This window comes from Ceratotherium simum, chromosome X (assembly GCF_057802395.1).
Source record: "Ceratotherium simum simum isolate JZ-2026a chromosome X, ASM5780239v1, whole genome shotgun sequence".
Lineage (NCBI taxonomy): Eukaryota > Metazoa > Chordata > Mammalia > Perissodactyla > Rhinocerotidae > Ceratotherium > Ceratotherium simum.
In genome coordinates, this window is record NC_141940.1 from 44,961,783 (window position 1) to 44,976,683 (window position 14,901).

The window sequence follows — 14,901 nt, forward strand, 5'->3', positions numbered from 1 at the left end:
TTTAGTGTTCCTGACTTGTCCTTGGGAAGTCAAATGAAGTATTTACTCTGACCTTGCCACAAGTCTTTCAGTAGCGCTTCTGCTATTGGCTCTGAGCACATGCTAACTTCCACAGGCTGCTCTACCTTGGAGGAGTCTTCCTGGACCAGCAGTAACTGAAGCTGTTGTCCCTTAGGAATGGGGGCGTGAGTGTCTGTGTTTGTGCAAAGTTGCTTATCTGATTGTCTGCATTCCTTCAAAATATGAAGTTTACCTTCTGGATTTGGTTACTACGATGTCCCCAAGCCAGTGGCTCTTCTTCCATAGAGCTTGGGTCCCTAGATAGAAGGAGAAGAGGAGGAGGTGAGTTTGTTATAACTTCTGTATCTACCTCTAGGAGAGACTCTCTGGATAAATCTGGCCTCTTTCCAGAATGGAAGAAGATGTCTGCCCCCAAATCTCAAGTAGAAAAGGTAAACTTTAGTTATTGGTTGGCGCCTCTCTCTCTCTCTCTCTCTTTTTCTTTCTTTTTCCTTTCTCAGGAAGAATTTAAATCAAGAATTCATCTAAACAAATTTAAGCTCAGATTCACTTTGGAGCATTCTCTAAGGTTTTGGTTGAAACATGTGAGAAATAGGTTTTATACTACTTCCTAGGGTTAAATTAAATTCCTAAGATTAAATTAATTTTTCCTTTAAGTTTGTCATAGTTCACCAAAAATCTGAGCCTTTTTCTTCTTCTTTTTTTTTTTGCGAGGAAGATTGGCCCTGAGCTAACATCTGCCAATCCTCCTTTTTTTGCTGAGGAAGACTGGCCCTGGGCTAACATCCATGCCCATCTTCCTCCACTTTATATGGGACGCCGCCACAGCATGGCTTGACAAGAGGTGCGTTGGTGCGCGCCCAGGATCCGAACCCGCGAACCCCGGGCTGCCGCAGCAGAGCACGTGCACTTAACCGCTTGCACCACAGGGCCAGCCCCGCCTTTTTCTTCTTAAGGCTATCCTTCCTTACTCCATCCTTCCACCTACCCAACTGTCTTTTTCCATTTCCTTGCCCTATTCCTTCCTAGGAAACTCAGCCTGGGGGTCAAAACGTGGTATCTGTCGATGAGAGTGAAATGATATTCAAGAAGAACACCAGAAAAATCCTCAGGCCTTCAGGTAGCTGGTTTCCCTTCATGGCCTTTTGAGATTGATGTTCTGAGTACTCTTGATAGGTTCTTGGTATGGAGAAGAGTAGGTCTCTTTTGATATGGGTTTTGGTCTTCCCTCAGAATACACTAAATCTGTGATCGATCTTCGCCCAGAAGATGTGGGGCATGAAAGTGGCTCCTTGGGAGACAGAAGCAAATCTGTCCCAGGCCTCAGTGTGGATATGGTAAGTACCCTTGTATTTCACTTGGTCACTATATGAAATTTTATATATCTAGAGTTGACTGTAGTAACTGATACTCTCAATCAACCTGTTTAATTCTTTAGGAAAAGGCAACATGAATCTTGATTCCCCCAAATTTCTAAAGTAAAGACTGTCTTCACTGTCTCTTTTATCTTCTAATTCATTGCTTGATATATGGTTGGGGGCTCAAATAAACATGTATTTTGATTAAATGTAAAGGAATGGCTGGGTTGTGGCTGTCAAATGGGAAAGAGATATTCTTATTCCTTTGAGATTTGAGAAAGATGGTTGTAATATAGCATAGAAGCCTGAAATCAGGAGACATAAAATAAGGATATGTGCGTACACGTGCACATGACACCTCAGAGCTTAGCAACAATTATGGCTCCCACTAAAGGAAGGATATTAGTCTTTGAACTTTTTTTATTTTTATTAAATTCTGAGTCTATATTTTATTGTTCTAGGAAGAGGAAGAAGAAGAAGAAGACATTGACCACCTGGTGAAGTTGCATCGCCAGAAGCTAGCCAGAAGCAGCATGCGAAGTGGCTCCTCCATGGTAAGTTCTATTAGTTCTGTGGCTATAGACATGTTGGGGTACAGGAAGGAAGGAAGTGCCTCCCTAGTGCAGAGTCAGAACCTGGGGAAATCCTCCTAATCACTCTTTCCAGGTAAGTGAGGTGCATTTGTTTATTCTAGTCCTCAATTTAGACTGTAGTTGCTTAGCATACAGCTAGGTGACTTCCTCAGCCTCTGCCCTGGAGATTCGTATGTCAGGTAATTAGGGCTGGAGACGTTGTTCATCACAGCCTTGTGAACAATAATCCATAACTTATCCCCTAAAGAGATACCCAGGCCATGAAGTGAGCAAGATCAGATTTCTTCATCAGGGCCCACTCCAGATCTCACATTCAAGGGTTAAGTGGCATCAGGGTTTGATTAAGGAGTGACAATACCAATCAGAATCATGAAGTTAAAGGGCCTAGTTCTGTCATAAGTATGAAGATTGATGTTTAGGAGAAATAGAGTCAGGAACCAGGGTGAGTAGAATTTGTTCCTACTCACACACAGGAAGAGAATGGCGGGCTTGGAGAGCTGATTACTACCCAAGAGGAAGATGTCTTTTCACCTCTAGTGGGGTTTTCTCTCTAATTGTGATGCAATCACTTTTCTCTATAGGTCTTGTTTTAATTAGTAAGTGACCCCTTCTAGCCAACGTTTTAGCATATATAACATACACCAAAAATGGACTTAGTTACACTTTTCCTTTACTCCTTGCCCACCTTCTGAGGCAGGCGAAAATTAACAATAAAATGTGTATAAAGAGAGGCAGAAGAGAAGCTAAGAGCCTAGGGGAGCCATGGGCTGATTTATTAACCCAGACAGTTGTGAGTGTGCTACGAGCTGTCTTATACTCTACGTCCAAGACTGTTGGCAGTACTGACTTTTGCAGGGGCTTCTGAAACTTGCGTTTTGTTCAGTGACTATGGCTTTATCCTGAGGGAAGATGTGAGCAATGTGGCAGGGGGTGTATGCCTTCACCAGATGTTTGTGGGTGCATTCTCTTCAGAGTACAATCGGCAGCATGATGAGCATCTATAGCGAAGCTGGCGATTTTGGGAACATCTCTGTGACTGGCAAGATTGCCTTTTCCCTGAAGTATGAGCAGCAAACACAGACTCTGGTCATCCACGTGAAGGAGTGCCACCAGCTGGCTTATGCTGATGAAGCCAAGAAGCGCTCTAACCCGTGAGTTCTTCTGGAATCTGACTGATGCTCTGAGATGAGAGCTCATACCCTAGCATCTGTCTGGGCACTCTTGAATAGAGGTTATCTGTTCCTGGGCAGACAAGGAGGTGTGATTGAGAGTGTTTAGGGGCGATGTGGGAAAGGGACCTAGATTGGGAAAATGCAAGAACGGCATGTCTAAGAGGGCTTGGTGTGACATTTTCATTTCATCATGGCATATGTATATGGAGAGCAGGAAAGTGAAGAATGGGCTTGAGAAAAGACGGCAAATTACTCAGTATTCTCCTTGGTTTCTAGATACGTGAAGACTTATCTTCTGCCTGACAAGTCCCGCCAAGGAAAAAGAAAAACCAGCATCAAGCAGGATACTGTCAATCCACTCTATGATGAGATCCTCAGAGTAAGTATCTAGATCCTCAGGGTAGGAGAACTTGTTCTGTCTTGTGCGCTGAGCTGTAGCTATTCCTCTGCTACATGGCTGGTTGACATGGTTTTCAGTGGCCATGTCTGTGTCTGAGGATACACTATGGGCATCTGTTCACATCCCGAGCTTCCAGAGAAGAGGAAAATGTGATCTGGCTTTCTTGGATGGTTGTGAAGTTGGAGATTCACGTGGCCACAAATCTCATTTTAAAAAGTCATTTGGGATCAGGAGTCTCCATGGCAATTCTTTTTGAATGTTCCCATGTTCTCTCACCCACTCAAGGAAAAATTGATTTTCCAGGTCCTCCCATGGAATATGGTATGTTTTTGTGAAATGGGGTAAGTGGAGGCTTTGAGTGAGGAACCTCAAAGTGCTTAGCGACTAAAGTAATTTGATATTCAGGACTGTGGACTTTGGGTGTGGTTGCTCAGGTTTTGGAATAATCTTTTTGGAGGAATTACCACTAACTAATCATCTTGGACTTCTCCTTTTCTTTCACAGTATGAGATCCCAGAATCTCTCCTGACCCAGAGGACTTTGCAGTTCTCGGTTTGGCATCATGGTCGTTTTGGCAGAAACACTTTCCTTGGAGAGGCAGAGGTCCAGATGGATTCCTGGAAGCTTGATAAGAAACTGGATCATTGCCTCCCTTTACATGGAAAGGTAGTCGGCTTTAACAACTCCTTCCACAGTTTGGATCTGAGGTAGAATTGTCTGCAGTGACCTCTGCTGGTACATGTTGGTAGCGTCTTTGAATGTAGTCTTCTGTAGCATTCTAGCGCACCCTGCTGGGGTTTCTGTGTTTGACAGTAATTTCAGATGCACTTGTATGTCAAGTCTGAGTAATCTCTTCTGTGTAGCCCAAAGGATGAAGCCATGGTTTTCCTTTGAAAAGTCTTTCATATGTGTGCCAAGCTTTGCTTCCTAACCTTACAGAGTCTGGGTGTATCCTAACATCCTAACTTGCACCTCTTCTTTACGCTAACCTTTTGGGTGTATCCTAATCTGCACTCTTCTTCCAAACTAACCTTTTCGCTAAAGAAATGGGAAGTAAAGCAATTCATGGAGTTCCAATTGCTGTGCTCCTGGTCACACAGCCAGGGAAAATTTTACTTTGGAAGTGGCATCTAAGGTGAGAGTGTAGCAGTGTGCATAATAGTGCCTGGGATCTGGGTACAGACCTGGATTCAAATCCTGATTCTGTTATTTGCCAGCTAGGTAAGTCACCTAACTTTAAATAACTTAGGTAAGTCACCTAACTTCTGTGAGCCTTAGTTTCTTCATCTATAAAATGGAGATAATAGTAATATTCCCATATTGCAGGTTTGTATACAAAGTAGCCATCAGTGCCTGGCACATAGTGGACATTCAATAGGTTACTGTCATTCTGGTTAAGATGAATTTGCTAGGACTTCTTGATTATCAGAACTGTTTAATGGCAAGATTCTTCTGTAAAATTTTTTTACGCTAGCATTTTAAATGCTAAAAATAGTACATGGTACATAGAATCTCTTTGGAGAGATTCATAAGAAACTAGTAGTAGTGGCTGCCTCTAGGAAGACAGACAGAGGTATGGGGGCAATTTAGTTTTCTCTGTAGGCCCTTTTAGAACATTTGAACTTTTTACCATGTCTACGCATATTGCTTATTAAGAAAATTAAGAGTAAAAGGATTTATATGCGCATGGTTCGAAATTAAAACAACATATAAGTGTATAAAAAGAGTAGGTTCCATTCCCTAGAAATAACCACTATTATCAACTATTTGGATATATTTATAGAAATTTTGTATTAAGCAGCACGGATATACACATATGGATTTATATTTTTTCCTTTTTTACACAAATGGGCTCATATGAACCTCATTGTGTATGTATATCTTCATTTTTTTCATTTAACAATTTATCATTTATCATGGACATCTGTCTATGCCATCACTTACACATCTATCTCATTTTAATTGCTGTATAGTATTCTTTCATGTGCCTGTATTATAATTTATTTACCATACCCTCACTGATGGGCATTTAAATTGTTTGCTTTTTTTTTTTCGCTGTTAAAACTATGCTCTAACATATCTTGGTTTTCTTTTGTGAATGTAACTATAGGAGAAATTTCTGGTGGTGGAATTGCTGAGTCAAAGGAAATGTACATCCAATATTTTGATAGCCACTGCCCTCCAAAAAAATAATAACATTAAATCTGTCCCTTTAAATATTGATAAAAATGAGAAAGCAATTATCACTAAACTGTAGTATATTATTAGAAATTTAGAATTTCTTAAGCATTTGGCATGCAAGTCATTCTCTCAGGGGTCTACAGCTGATATAATTATATTGGAAATGTCACTGTAAACCATCATAAACTACTGCCAATAAAAATGTCTTATATCAAAAGAAAGAACTGCATTAAAATGGAGGTATTTGGTCTTTGCAATTATTTTGAGCCAGAATGAAAATAGGCTACTGAAACAAATACACCAATTTCCTGCTAAGGCTAAACTCCAATTTTGAAGAGTCCACTGAAGTTCACAATCTAGAAATTAATAAATTGTGTAGACATTTTATAAAGAACAAAAAGACCACTCCGGTATTACATATCTATTTTAATTTAAAACATTCTACGTTTATTGTCTCTGATTTTTTTTTTCTTTTTTTGCCCTAGTAATCTATTTGCTCCCATTCAGTTTTCTCTTCCTGGTATCCACCTCCCTATTCTTTTGCCTCTCTCCCACACACTGAACTTTGTGCATTCTGGGCATGTGGTACATTTTTCGAAACCGATGTGGATTATGCCTTCCTGGCATCAGTATGCTTAGTGGTGAGGACATAGGCTAGAGGAGCCCCATAGAACACAGGCAGGTGAAAGGGCATCTCTGGTTGGCACCAGCTCATGTTCTGGATACCAGATCACAAAGAACAGAGCCACCGCCAAGAGAGCCAGTAGAGTGAAGCAGTTCTGCTATCCATAGCCAAAGATGCTAGACCACTTGCTGCTCATCCCAGACATTCATTCATTCACTCTTGCATTCATTCAGTAAATATTTGTGGAGTACCTACTATGTGCCAGGTACTTTGCTAAGTGTTGGGCTTATTAGGATGAACAAAAATAGACTTGATTCCTGTCCTCCTGGCATTTAGATTCTGGTGGTAGAGTAATTAATCAAAAGTAACAGAAATAAATGTAAAATTAAAAGTTGTGGCATATTCAAATCCTTGTAACAGAGTTCCACCTAGCCCTCAAATCTTTGCAAGCTCTCTTTTAAAAAACACTTTTTATCTTTGAAAATCATATAAGTGATACATGCCATTCTCATTAAAAAGACACTATAAATATATACAAAGTAAAAAGTGAAAGCCCTCTTTCCTTTCCCTATTTCACTCCCTTCCTTAGAAGAAACAAGTGTTAAGTTTGTCTGTGTCCTTCTGGGTTTTTCTATGCAGTGTAGTGTAGTGGTTAAAAGCATGGATTCTGGAACCAGTCTGTCTGAATTTGAATCCTGCCTCTGCCAATTACTAACTGTGTGACCTTGAGCAAGTTACTTAACCTCTCTGTTCCACAATCTGTAAAATGGGGATAATTGTACCTATCTCATAGGGACTATCTTAAGGATTAAACAAAATGATATACTTAAAGTACTTATAACAGTGCCTGGCATTTATATGGTGGTAATGATAATCATTTTTTACATACATATATATTCACATGTATAAATATGAATATATTTTAATATAAGTGGGATACTTTTCTGCATCTTGCTTTGTTAACAATACATCTTTGACATCTTTCTATGTCAGCATGTACAGATTCACTACATTCTTTTTGATGATTGCATGCCATATGCCATATGGTGGCATTAAAATCACTCATCTAATCCTTTGCTATATTGATTGACATTTAGATTGTTTCCGCTTTTTGGCTATTACTAACAGTGCTAGTAGCAAGATTCTTCATCATGGTGTCGGTACCCTGTGAGTTTGTTGTGGCAACCTTGCTGGAAGACCTTTGAGGGTATTTGGAATCTGGTAACTGTATCCCCAAAGTAGCAAAATAGTGGGCATTGCAGAAGACTCTTGTTCGTCCTTCTGCAGCTCCTTCTGAAGAAACCGCCTTAGAAACCTGTGGCTGCCATGGCCTAGGGACCATGGATATTGTATTCATAGGGAGAAGGATCCTCTTATGCCATGAAGCTGTTCTTGGGGGTAATTTTAGAATCTCCTCAGCGAGAGGTCCCAACAACTCCTGAGAAGCCCAGCTTGACCTGTTGGGTTTCCCTTTGTTTCAGATCAGTGCTGAGTCCCCGCCTGGCTTGCCATCACACAAAGGCGAGTTGGTGGTTTCATTGAAATACATCCCAGCCTCCAAACTCCCTGTTGGAGGTGACCGGAAAAAGAGTGAGTTTTCTTTGGGGCCCTGGTTTAGCTTACTTTTCTGCACAGTTTCTGTGTGAGGTGGTGCTGGCTAGTGGCTAGCACTGTTGGAGAGACCAGATTGAGATATACCCTGGAGCGTCTTCTAGAGAAGATTCCTTTACTAAGTAAGCCTTTTTTGACTTTTTCAAGCAGAAGGGAATGCCTTAGAGTTGGCATTCTTTTTTTTAGGTCATTAAACTGACTTGGTCTTGGTCCAGCTGTGGCAAGCTACTAAGAGCGCGGAACAGAATAGAGACTTTGGGGCTGAGAAAGGGTGGTTGGAAGGGGAGGTAAAGTATGAGGGACAATAAATTGAAGGCTGAGGAAGAGGAAATCACACAGGCACTGTGCTAGTGACTATGGATATGTAGATGAATAAGACGCGATATTTGCCCTCCTTTGAAGAGCTTAGTGTAGCAATAAAGACAGTCATATGCTAAGAGAACACAGATAGGGGAGTGATGAATTCTGTCTGCTTACATTTGGGAGAGCTTTACAGAGGCAGCAATCATGAAACTGTACTTAAGACTTTACTAGGCAGAAAGGAAGAGGATGAGGTGAGAAGAGCATTTCCAGAAGAGGAGATACCATGAGCAAAGGTTTTAAAAAGGTGTGGTAAATGTGGGGTTGTGTGTGAGTGTGATGGAGTGAATTCCTTATTTCAGTGGGGCTGGAGTTATGATATGTAGATGTGGGAGTGGGGCTGGAATTGGAGATGAGGCTAGAGCTGGCTGGAAAGGGCCTTGAACATAATGGTAAGGAGTTAAACTTGATGCATTGGCAATGGGAATTCAAAGTTCTTAAAAATATCCTTTCAGCAAGGTCTAATCGATAGGATTTGGGGAATCAATGAGATCCCCAAAGAGGGTGTGCTAGAGAAGAGAGGCAAGGATAGAACCATAGGGAACAGCAACATTTTAAAGGATGAAGAGAGGAAGAAAAGTCAGTGAGGTAGAGGGTTATCAGGAGAGAGCAACGCCAGGAGAGAGCTTGAAGAAGGGAGCAGGGGTTGTCAACAATATTGAAATACTACTGGGAAGTCAGGCCCAATGAGAATTCTTAGTTCATGACTCATCGTGACATGGCTCATCCGTGTTAGGTTACATTTTCAGTGGATTAGTGGAAACAGAAACCAGATTTCACTAGAAACTAGGCTGAGTGAATGAGGCAAAGAAGAAGAGGTGGTGAGTGTAGACTTTTTTTTTTTTTTTTAAGGATAATTGATGGTGAGAGAAAGGAAAGACATGGAGAATAGCTTGAAAAGAAGATAAGGTTAAAGGGAGATTTTCTTTTAAAAGGATTTTTTAGGGGCCAGCCCGGTGGCGCAAGCGGTTAAGTGTGCGCGCTCCGCTGCGTCGGCCCAGGGTTCGCAGGTTCGCGCACCGACGCACTGCTTGGCACGCCATGCTGTGGCGGCGTCCCATATAAAGTGGAGGAAGATGGGCACGGATGTTAGCCCAGGGCCAGTCTTCCTCAGCAAAAAAAAGAGGAGGATTGGCAGATGTTAGCGCAGGGCTGATCTTCTTCACACACACAAAAAAAATAAAAGGATTTTTTAAAAAGAAGAGATGAGACTAGCATATATTTAGACTGAAGGGATGGGACCAGTGGAGAAAGAGATATTAAAAATGGGAGGTGGGGGTTGAAATTGATGACTCCTGATGAGTCCTATGAAGAGGGGATGGGATCAAGAACGCAAGTGGAGGAGATCCCTTTTTTTAAAATCATTCGACAAATATCAGGCAACTTTATTTCTCTAAGCCTCAATTTTCTCATCTATACAATGAGGACAATAATAGTTTATATCTCATAGCATTGTTTTGAGAAATGCTTAACGTAGAATCTGGCACATAGCCAGTTTTCAATAAGCATTTATTGCTATTGTTGTTATCAATTGAGCACATCTTGCTTACTGTCGGCACTGTGCTAGGTACTGAGAATACAAGTCAGGTGTGGTCCAGTTATCATGGAGCTTGCTGCCTTCAGGAGCAGGGAATGGAAGTGCTATGTAGGTAAAGCTCAAGAGAAATCTGGAGATGTGGGGGCTCACTTGCTATGGGTGACATCCCTTACAGGTAAAGGTGGGGAAGGGGGAGAGCTCCAGGTGTGGATCAAAGAAGCCAAGAACCTGACAGCTGCCAAATCTGGAGGGACTTCAGACAGCTTTGTCAAGGGGTGAGTCCCTGGACCAGTACCAAACTAACCAGTTTCAGGACAAGAGAGCTAAGAGAGGAACCCAATTTAACCTTTCTCTGTGGATATTATCCTTGTGTGTCCCACCACATCCAGTGACCAACTTTGTTCCTGAAATTAGGTAATGGCAAAACCTCCACTACCCACTGTGCACTGGTCTGAGCTCAGTTTGGACTGGGCTGTAGTGTTCATTTCCAAAGAGAATGGTGGTAGACAGATAGGTCTGACTTTTCCTTTGTTATAGACTTATGCTCTTAATTAATCCTGAGTAAATATCTATGTCCCTGACTGTCAAGATTTGGGAACTCAGGACTCTGTTCCCCACAATATTTAAGCAATGCCAGTTTTCCACAAATTATAGACCGCTCCACTGACTTAAGTTCTCTAGCAAATCATATTTGGCTATGCCTATAGTTGTTATTTAAAAAGAAGATCTTTCCCAATAGAAGTGGAACGAAATATTTAAAACCCATTTTTGGTGGAGTATAAACAACAACTCACTGATAACAATATGTTAATTTTCTCTCCAGGTTAAAGGAATTGAATCAGGTGAATGATCTAGTGGAGGTAGTAGGAACTCTGCTTCAGCAGATTCAAAGGAGGGAGTGTGTGTACTAGGATCTGAATGTTGACTCACCTTCCTGGGCTATACCTGGTGGTAGGGGAAAGGGGGATTTAGATAGATATTGCGAGCTTTGAGTAGGTTGTTGATTACTCCCCACCCTCTGCCAGATACCTCCTTCCCATGAGGAACAAGGCCAGTAAGCGTAAAACTCCTGTGATGAAGAAGACCCTGAATCCCCACTACAACCATACATTTGTCTACAATGGTGTGAGGCTGGAAGATCTACAAAACATGTGCCTGGAACTGACTGTGTGGGACCGGGAGCCCCTGGCCAGCAATGACTTCCTGGGAGGGGTCAGGCTGGGTGTTGGCACTGGTGAGAGCCTCTCCTCCATCCTCACTGTCTTAAAGGCCTCTTGTATAGTTCACTCCTAATATACCCGTGCCCCTCCCTACAAAGCTTCTCTATGACCAGAGTTGTCTTCTTTCCTTTCAGTTAATGTTCAACCAATATTTATTGAGTGCCTACTCTGTGCCAGGCCTAGGGGAAGGCTGAGCTCATGTGCTGTTATGTGTATAGATAAATGTGACCCTGATTGCCAGGAATGCCATCATTTTGCCACCAAAAAAATCCACAAACCTACCTATAATTTTCATCTTTCATCCTGCTATAATGAAAGAAGAGTCCTTTCTAGCCAAGGCCAACCTCTTTCCAAGTGTTCTGGATCACACCCTCACCTTCTCAATGACCTCACTATTGGAATCTCCTATCTCTCCTGTCTGATCAGTTTCATTCTCTCTGCCTCCCTACAGGAGGTGAAAACAGATATGCTCTGGTATTTCCAATCTTAAGAAATAGAAATAAACCTTCTCTTGACCCCACACCCCCCATCTAATTTCTTAAAAAGAATCGTCTCCACTTCCTCACCTCTCCTTTAATCCAAAATCCACTGTGATCTGGCTTCTGTCCCACCACTCCACTGAGCAAGTGCTCATGCCAAAGTTTTGTTTTCATCTTATTAGAATTTTCAATGCTATTTAACATAGCTGATCACTCCCTTTTTCTTGAAATACTTAGTTTCTATCGACAGTACACTTTTCTTTGTGGGTTCCTCATTCTCCACCCAAACTCTAAATATTGGTGCTCTCAAGGCTTAGTGTTTTCTCTCTCTACGGTCTCTGCATTCCTGAGGCCTTCAATACTACTTGTACATTAATAACTCATACAAAGTATTTAACACAAGCATCTAGAATGATGTTTTTATAGATGTAAGCCAGTTCATATCAGTCCCCTACTTAAAACCCTTCAGTGGCTTCCTCTTGTACCTAGAAAACAATCCAAAGTTCTTACCATGCATACAGGCCCCTGGATAATCTGGACCCTCTGTTCCTTTATGATCCATCCTATATCACCTCCAACCCCAATGACTTTCTTTCTGCTCTCCAAATATACCGAGCTTATTCCCACTTCATAACCTTTGCAATTAGTGTTCCCTCTGTCTGGAAAGTCTGGCTCCTTCCCTTCCTTCAGATCTTGACTCAGTTATCTCCTTGGAGCGGCCCTCAGACCACTCCATTGAAAGGAGGCCCTGATCTAGGCACTACAAATCAGCCTGTTTATTTATTTCATGACGTTTACTTCACTGTTTGAAATACTCTTGTTGATTTACTAGTGTGTTTTCTGTCTTCCCTATTGAAATGTAAGCTTCCTATGGGCAGGACTTTTTCTGCTTTGTTCATCACTTTTATCTCCAGAGCCTAGAAGAGTACCTGCTACACAGTAGGCACTCAATAAATGTTTGTTGAATGAATGAATGTACAAGAGAATAGGATTGAGGCCACATACAATCCAAACTTCAGGCCTGGAGTCTACAGCTAGAGAAAAAGGTGTTCAGCTGCTGCTGCTGCCTTTTAAAAAAAAAAAAAAAGTTTAAGTCAAGTTGCCCAACAGAGGCCAGTAGCTGTGGCATGCGGTGTCAGACACTAGAGCTCTGTAACAGCCTCAGAATAAGAGGTCTCGAGCTACTGTGTGCCATTTGGAGTCCCATTTCATCAATTTGAAGTCTCTTGATAGTCTCAGGAGCACAGAAATAGCTGCGCAGGATCAACTGGGAGCAGTTTCCAGACTGCTGTCCCTGTCAGCCCATCTTCATAGCACACTGTCTTTTAGAGGGTGGCTCCCTTTGCCCTATAACCCATCTTTCCTGGTGGGCTGAGGAGTGGGGTCCCTGTTCAGCATCCTCTGGTGTTTCTCCTCAGGGATCAGTAATGGGGAAGTGGTGGACTGGATGGACTCGACTGGGGAAGAAGTGAGCCTGTGGCAGAAGATGCGACAGTACCCAGGGTCTTGGGCAGAAGGGACTCTGCAGCTCCGTTCCTCGATGGCCAAGCAGAAGCTGGGCTTATGAGTCCCTGTCCTTCTCTGCAGGTTCAGCTCTGTCCAGGGCCAGTCAGAAGAAGTGAAGAAACCAAGAGCAAAGATTTATAATTTAATGTGTGTGTGTATGTGTGTGTGTGTGTGTTATGTATGCGTGTGTACAAACGTATTTCTACAAATCTCATTAGGCTAGAGTGATGGTGACTTGTTGCTCTTTTTAAAGCAGGCTCAAGAATAAGGGTCTCTTCAAAATGTTTTTATTTGTGCATAATTTAGTATGTTTTCAGAGTTAGTATGTTTTCATTCTTTCTTATATCTTTGTGAGGTTTAATTAACTTTAAAAATCTTTTAAAACAACTTTTTATCTCCTGTCTTGCTATCCTTGTTCCTACTTCCCCAGTAAGCCCTGGCTACCTTTGGTATTTGTACTGTCTGTGTTTTAAGGTGTGCCTGTCTGAGGCCAAGGCTGTAGGAAGCAGGGTTGGGTTACTAAAGACTTGGGAGAAGATGGGAGAGAGGTGAGTAGGTCCTTTCCTTCCTCTCCAATTTATGCTTTTAACTCCATTTCTACCTTGATAAATTTCTGGAACTTGGCTTTTAGCTCTTTTTGTTTTTAAGCAGTTTCCACCTTGCTTGGGTCTAATAGTTTTCTTTGAAAGAATAAGAAAATTCCTAAGTTTCTTCCAGTTCTAGACACCTTCACTAGACTTTTGGGGGACCCTTATAATGGAGCTGCTTTAGAACAGAACTTTAATTAGATAATGGCCTTTCAACTGAGTCAGGGACATGCTCAGCAAGGGCTTCTCAGTGGTCCCAGAGGACCAGAATGACTGAGGGTGAAGTGTCTCCCAGCCCATGCTGAATTCTTTTCATTTTAAACTGATACTGCGGTTGTGGGAGAGCTCCTCATTTCTCTAATGGAAGATGAGACAGCTTCACTCTCATGTACCCCATCTTTCTTAGTGTTTGTCCTTGGTGTGTTGCCTCACAGAATATGGTCTAATACCGTTACATCAGCCAGAGTAGCCAAGTACTGTCTAAACTGGTCCAGTGTTTCTCCAGGCTGGGCACTGTTAGTGCTCCAGGAGAATGTGTTCAGAGAATCTCCCAGTTATTCTGATTTCCTTCTTGAAGTGGTTTCAGTTCCTATTTTTTCTATTGCTTCCTAAACTTGACCTAGATGTCATGGGTCTGATGTGTTGAGACCTTTCTAAGAAGAGTCTGATGATCTAAGGTTCATTTTCTGAAACTCACTATTCCAAACTGACCTTTTTATTCTTACAAGTGTGTCTACACAAAGTCGTTCGTGAAAGTAATCTATACCAGAGAAGAAATCCCTTTCAATAGAGTCGGCCTAGGGTGGTTTCTATTGTATGTGTAAACTGCAGGGAGGAGTGTTTTTAAAAGGTTTAGTTGGTGTGGATTGATATTGAAATGGAGGGCATAACTTGGGATCGTGGGTTGTAACTTGTTCCTTTTTTTCCACCCCCTGAAATATATGTGTTTCAATAAAGCTTTCTCACTTGTCAGGTGTTTGCATTTGTTAGTTCTATAGATGGTTTTGTCTTTGATGTCCAGACTTACTGTTGTTGTTGTTTTTTAAGGTGGCTTGATGGATAACCACCAAAGTGACAAATGCCCTTCCCTAACCGTCCTGTGCTGAGTTGAAGAAAATTTCCCTTCCCCCACATTGTTGCCTGGTACACCCCTGGTACATCCCTTGTCCTTTGTGTTTGGTATCTAGGGAGAGAAACGAAAACCCATATTAAAAGTGGCACCACTTTCCTCTCTCTCACTCAAGTACCAAG

General features: G+C 41.8%; 1 protein-coding gene across 1 annotated transcript in view; it reads left to right on the top strand.

Annotated features, from left to right (window-relative positions):
- SYTL4 (synaptotagmin like 4) overlaps window positions 1–14,618 on the top strand; it is a 48,357-nt gene extending 33,739 nt beyond the window's left edge. The window contains exons 8-18 of the mRNA XM_087427335.1: window positions 377–452; window positions 1,051–1,141; window positions 1,255–1,358; window positions 1,841–1,933; window positions 2,945–3,123; window positions 3,421–3,523; window positions 4,049–4,210; window positions 7,832–7,940; window positions 10,034–10,133; window positions 10,884–11,092; window positions 12,976–14,618. Coding sequence (XP_087283461.1) covers window positions 377–452; window positions 1,051–1,141; window positions 1,255–1,358; window positions 1,841–1,933; window positions 2,945–3,123; window positions 3,421–3,523; window positions 4,049–4,210; window positions 7,832–7,940; window positions 10,034–10,133; window positions 10,884–11,092; window positions 12,976–13,124 — 1,375 coding nt within the window. The 3' untranslated portion in view covers window positions 13,125–14,618. The remainder of the gene's footprint in view (window positions 1–376; window positions 453–1,050; window positions 1,142–1,254; window positions 1,359–1,840; window positions 1,934–2,944; window positions 3,124–3,420; window positions 3,524–4,048; window positions 4,211–7,831; window positions 7,941–10,033; window positions 10,134–10,883; window positions 11,093–12,975) is intronic.
- The last annotated feature ends 283 nt before the right edge of the window (window positions 14,619–14,901 follow it).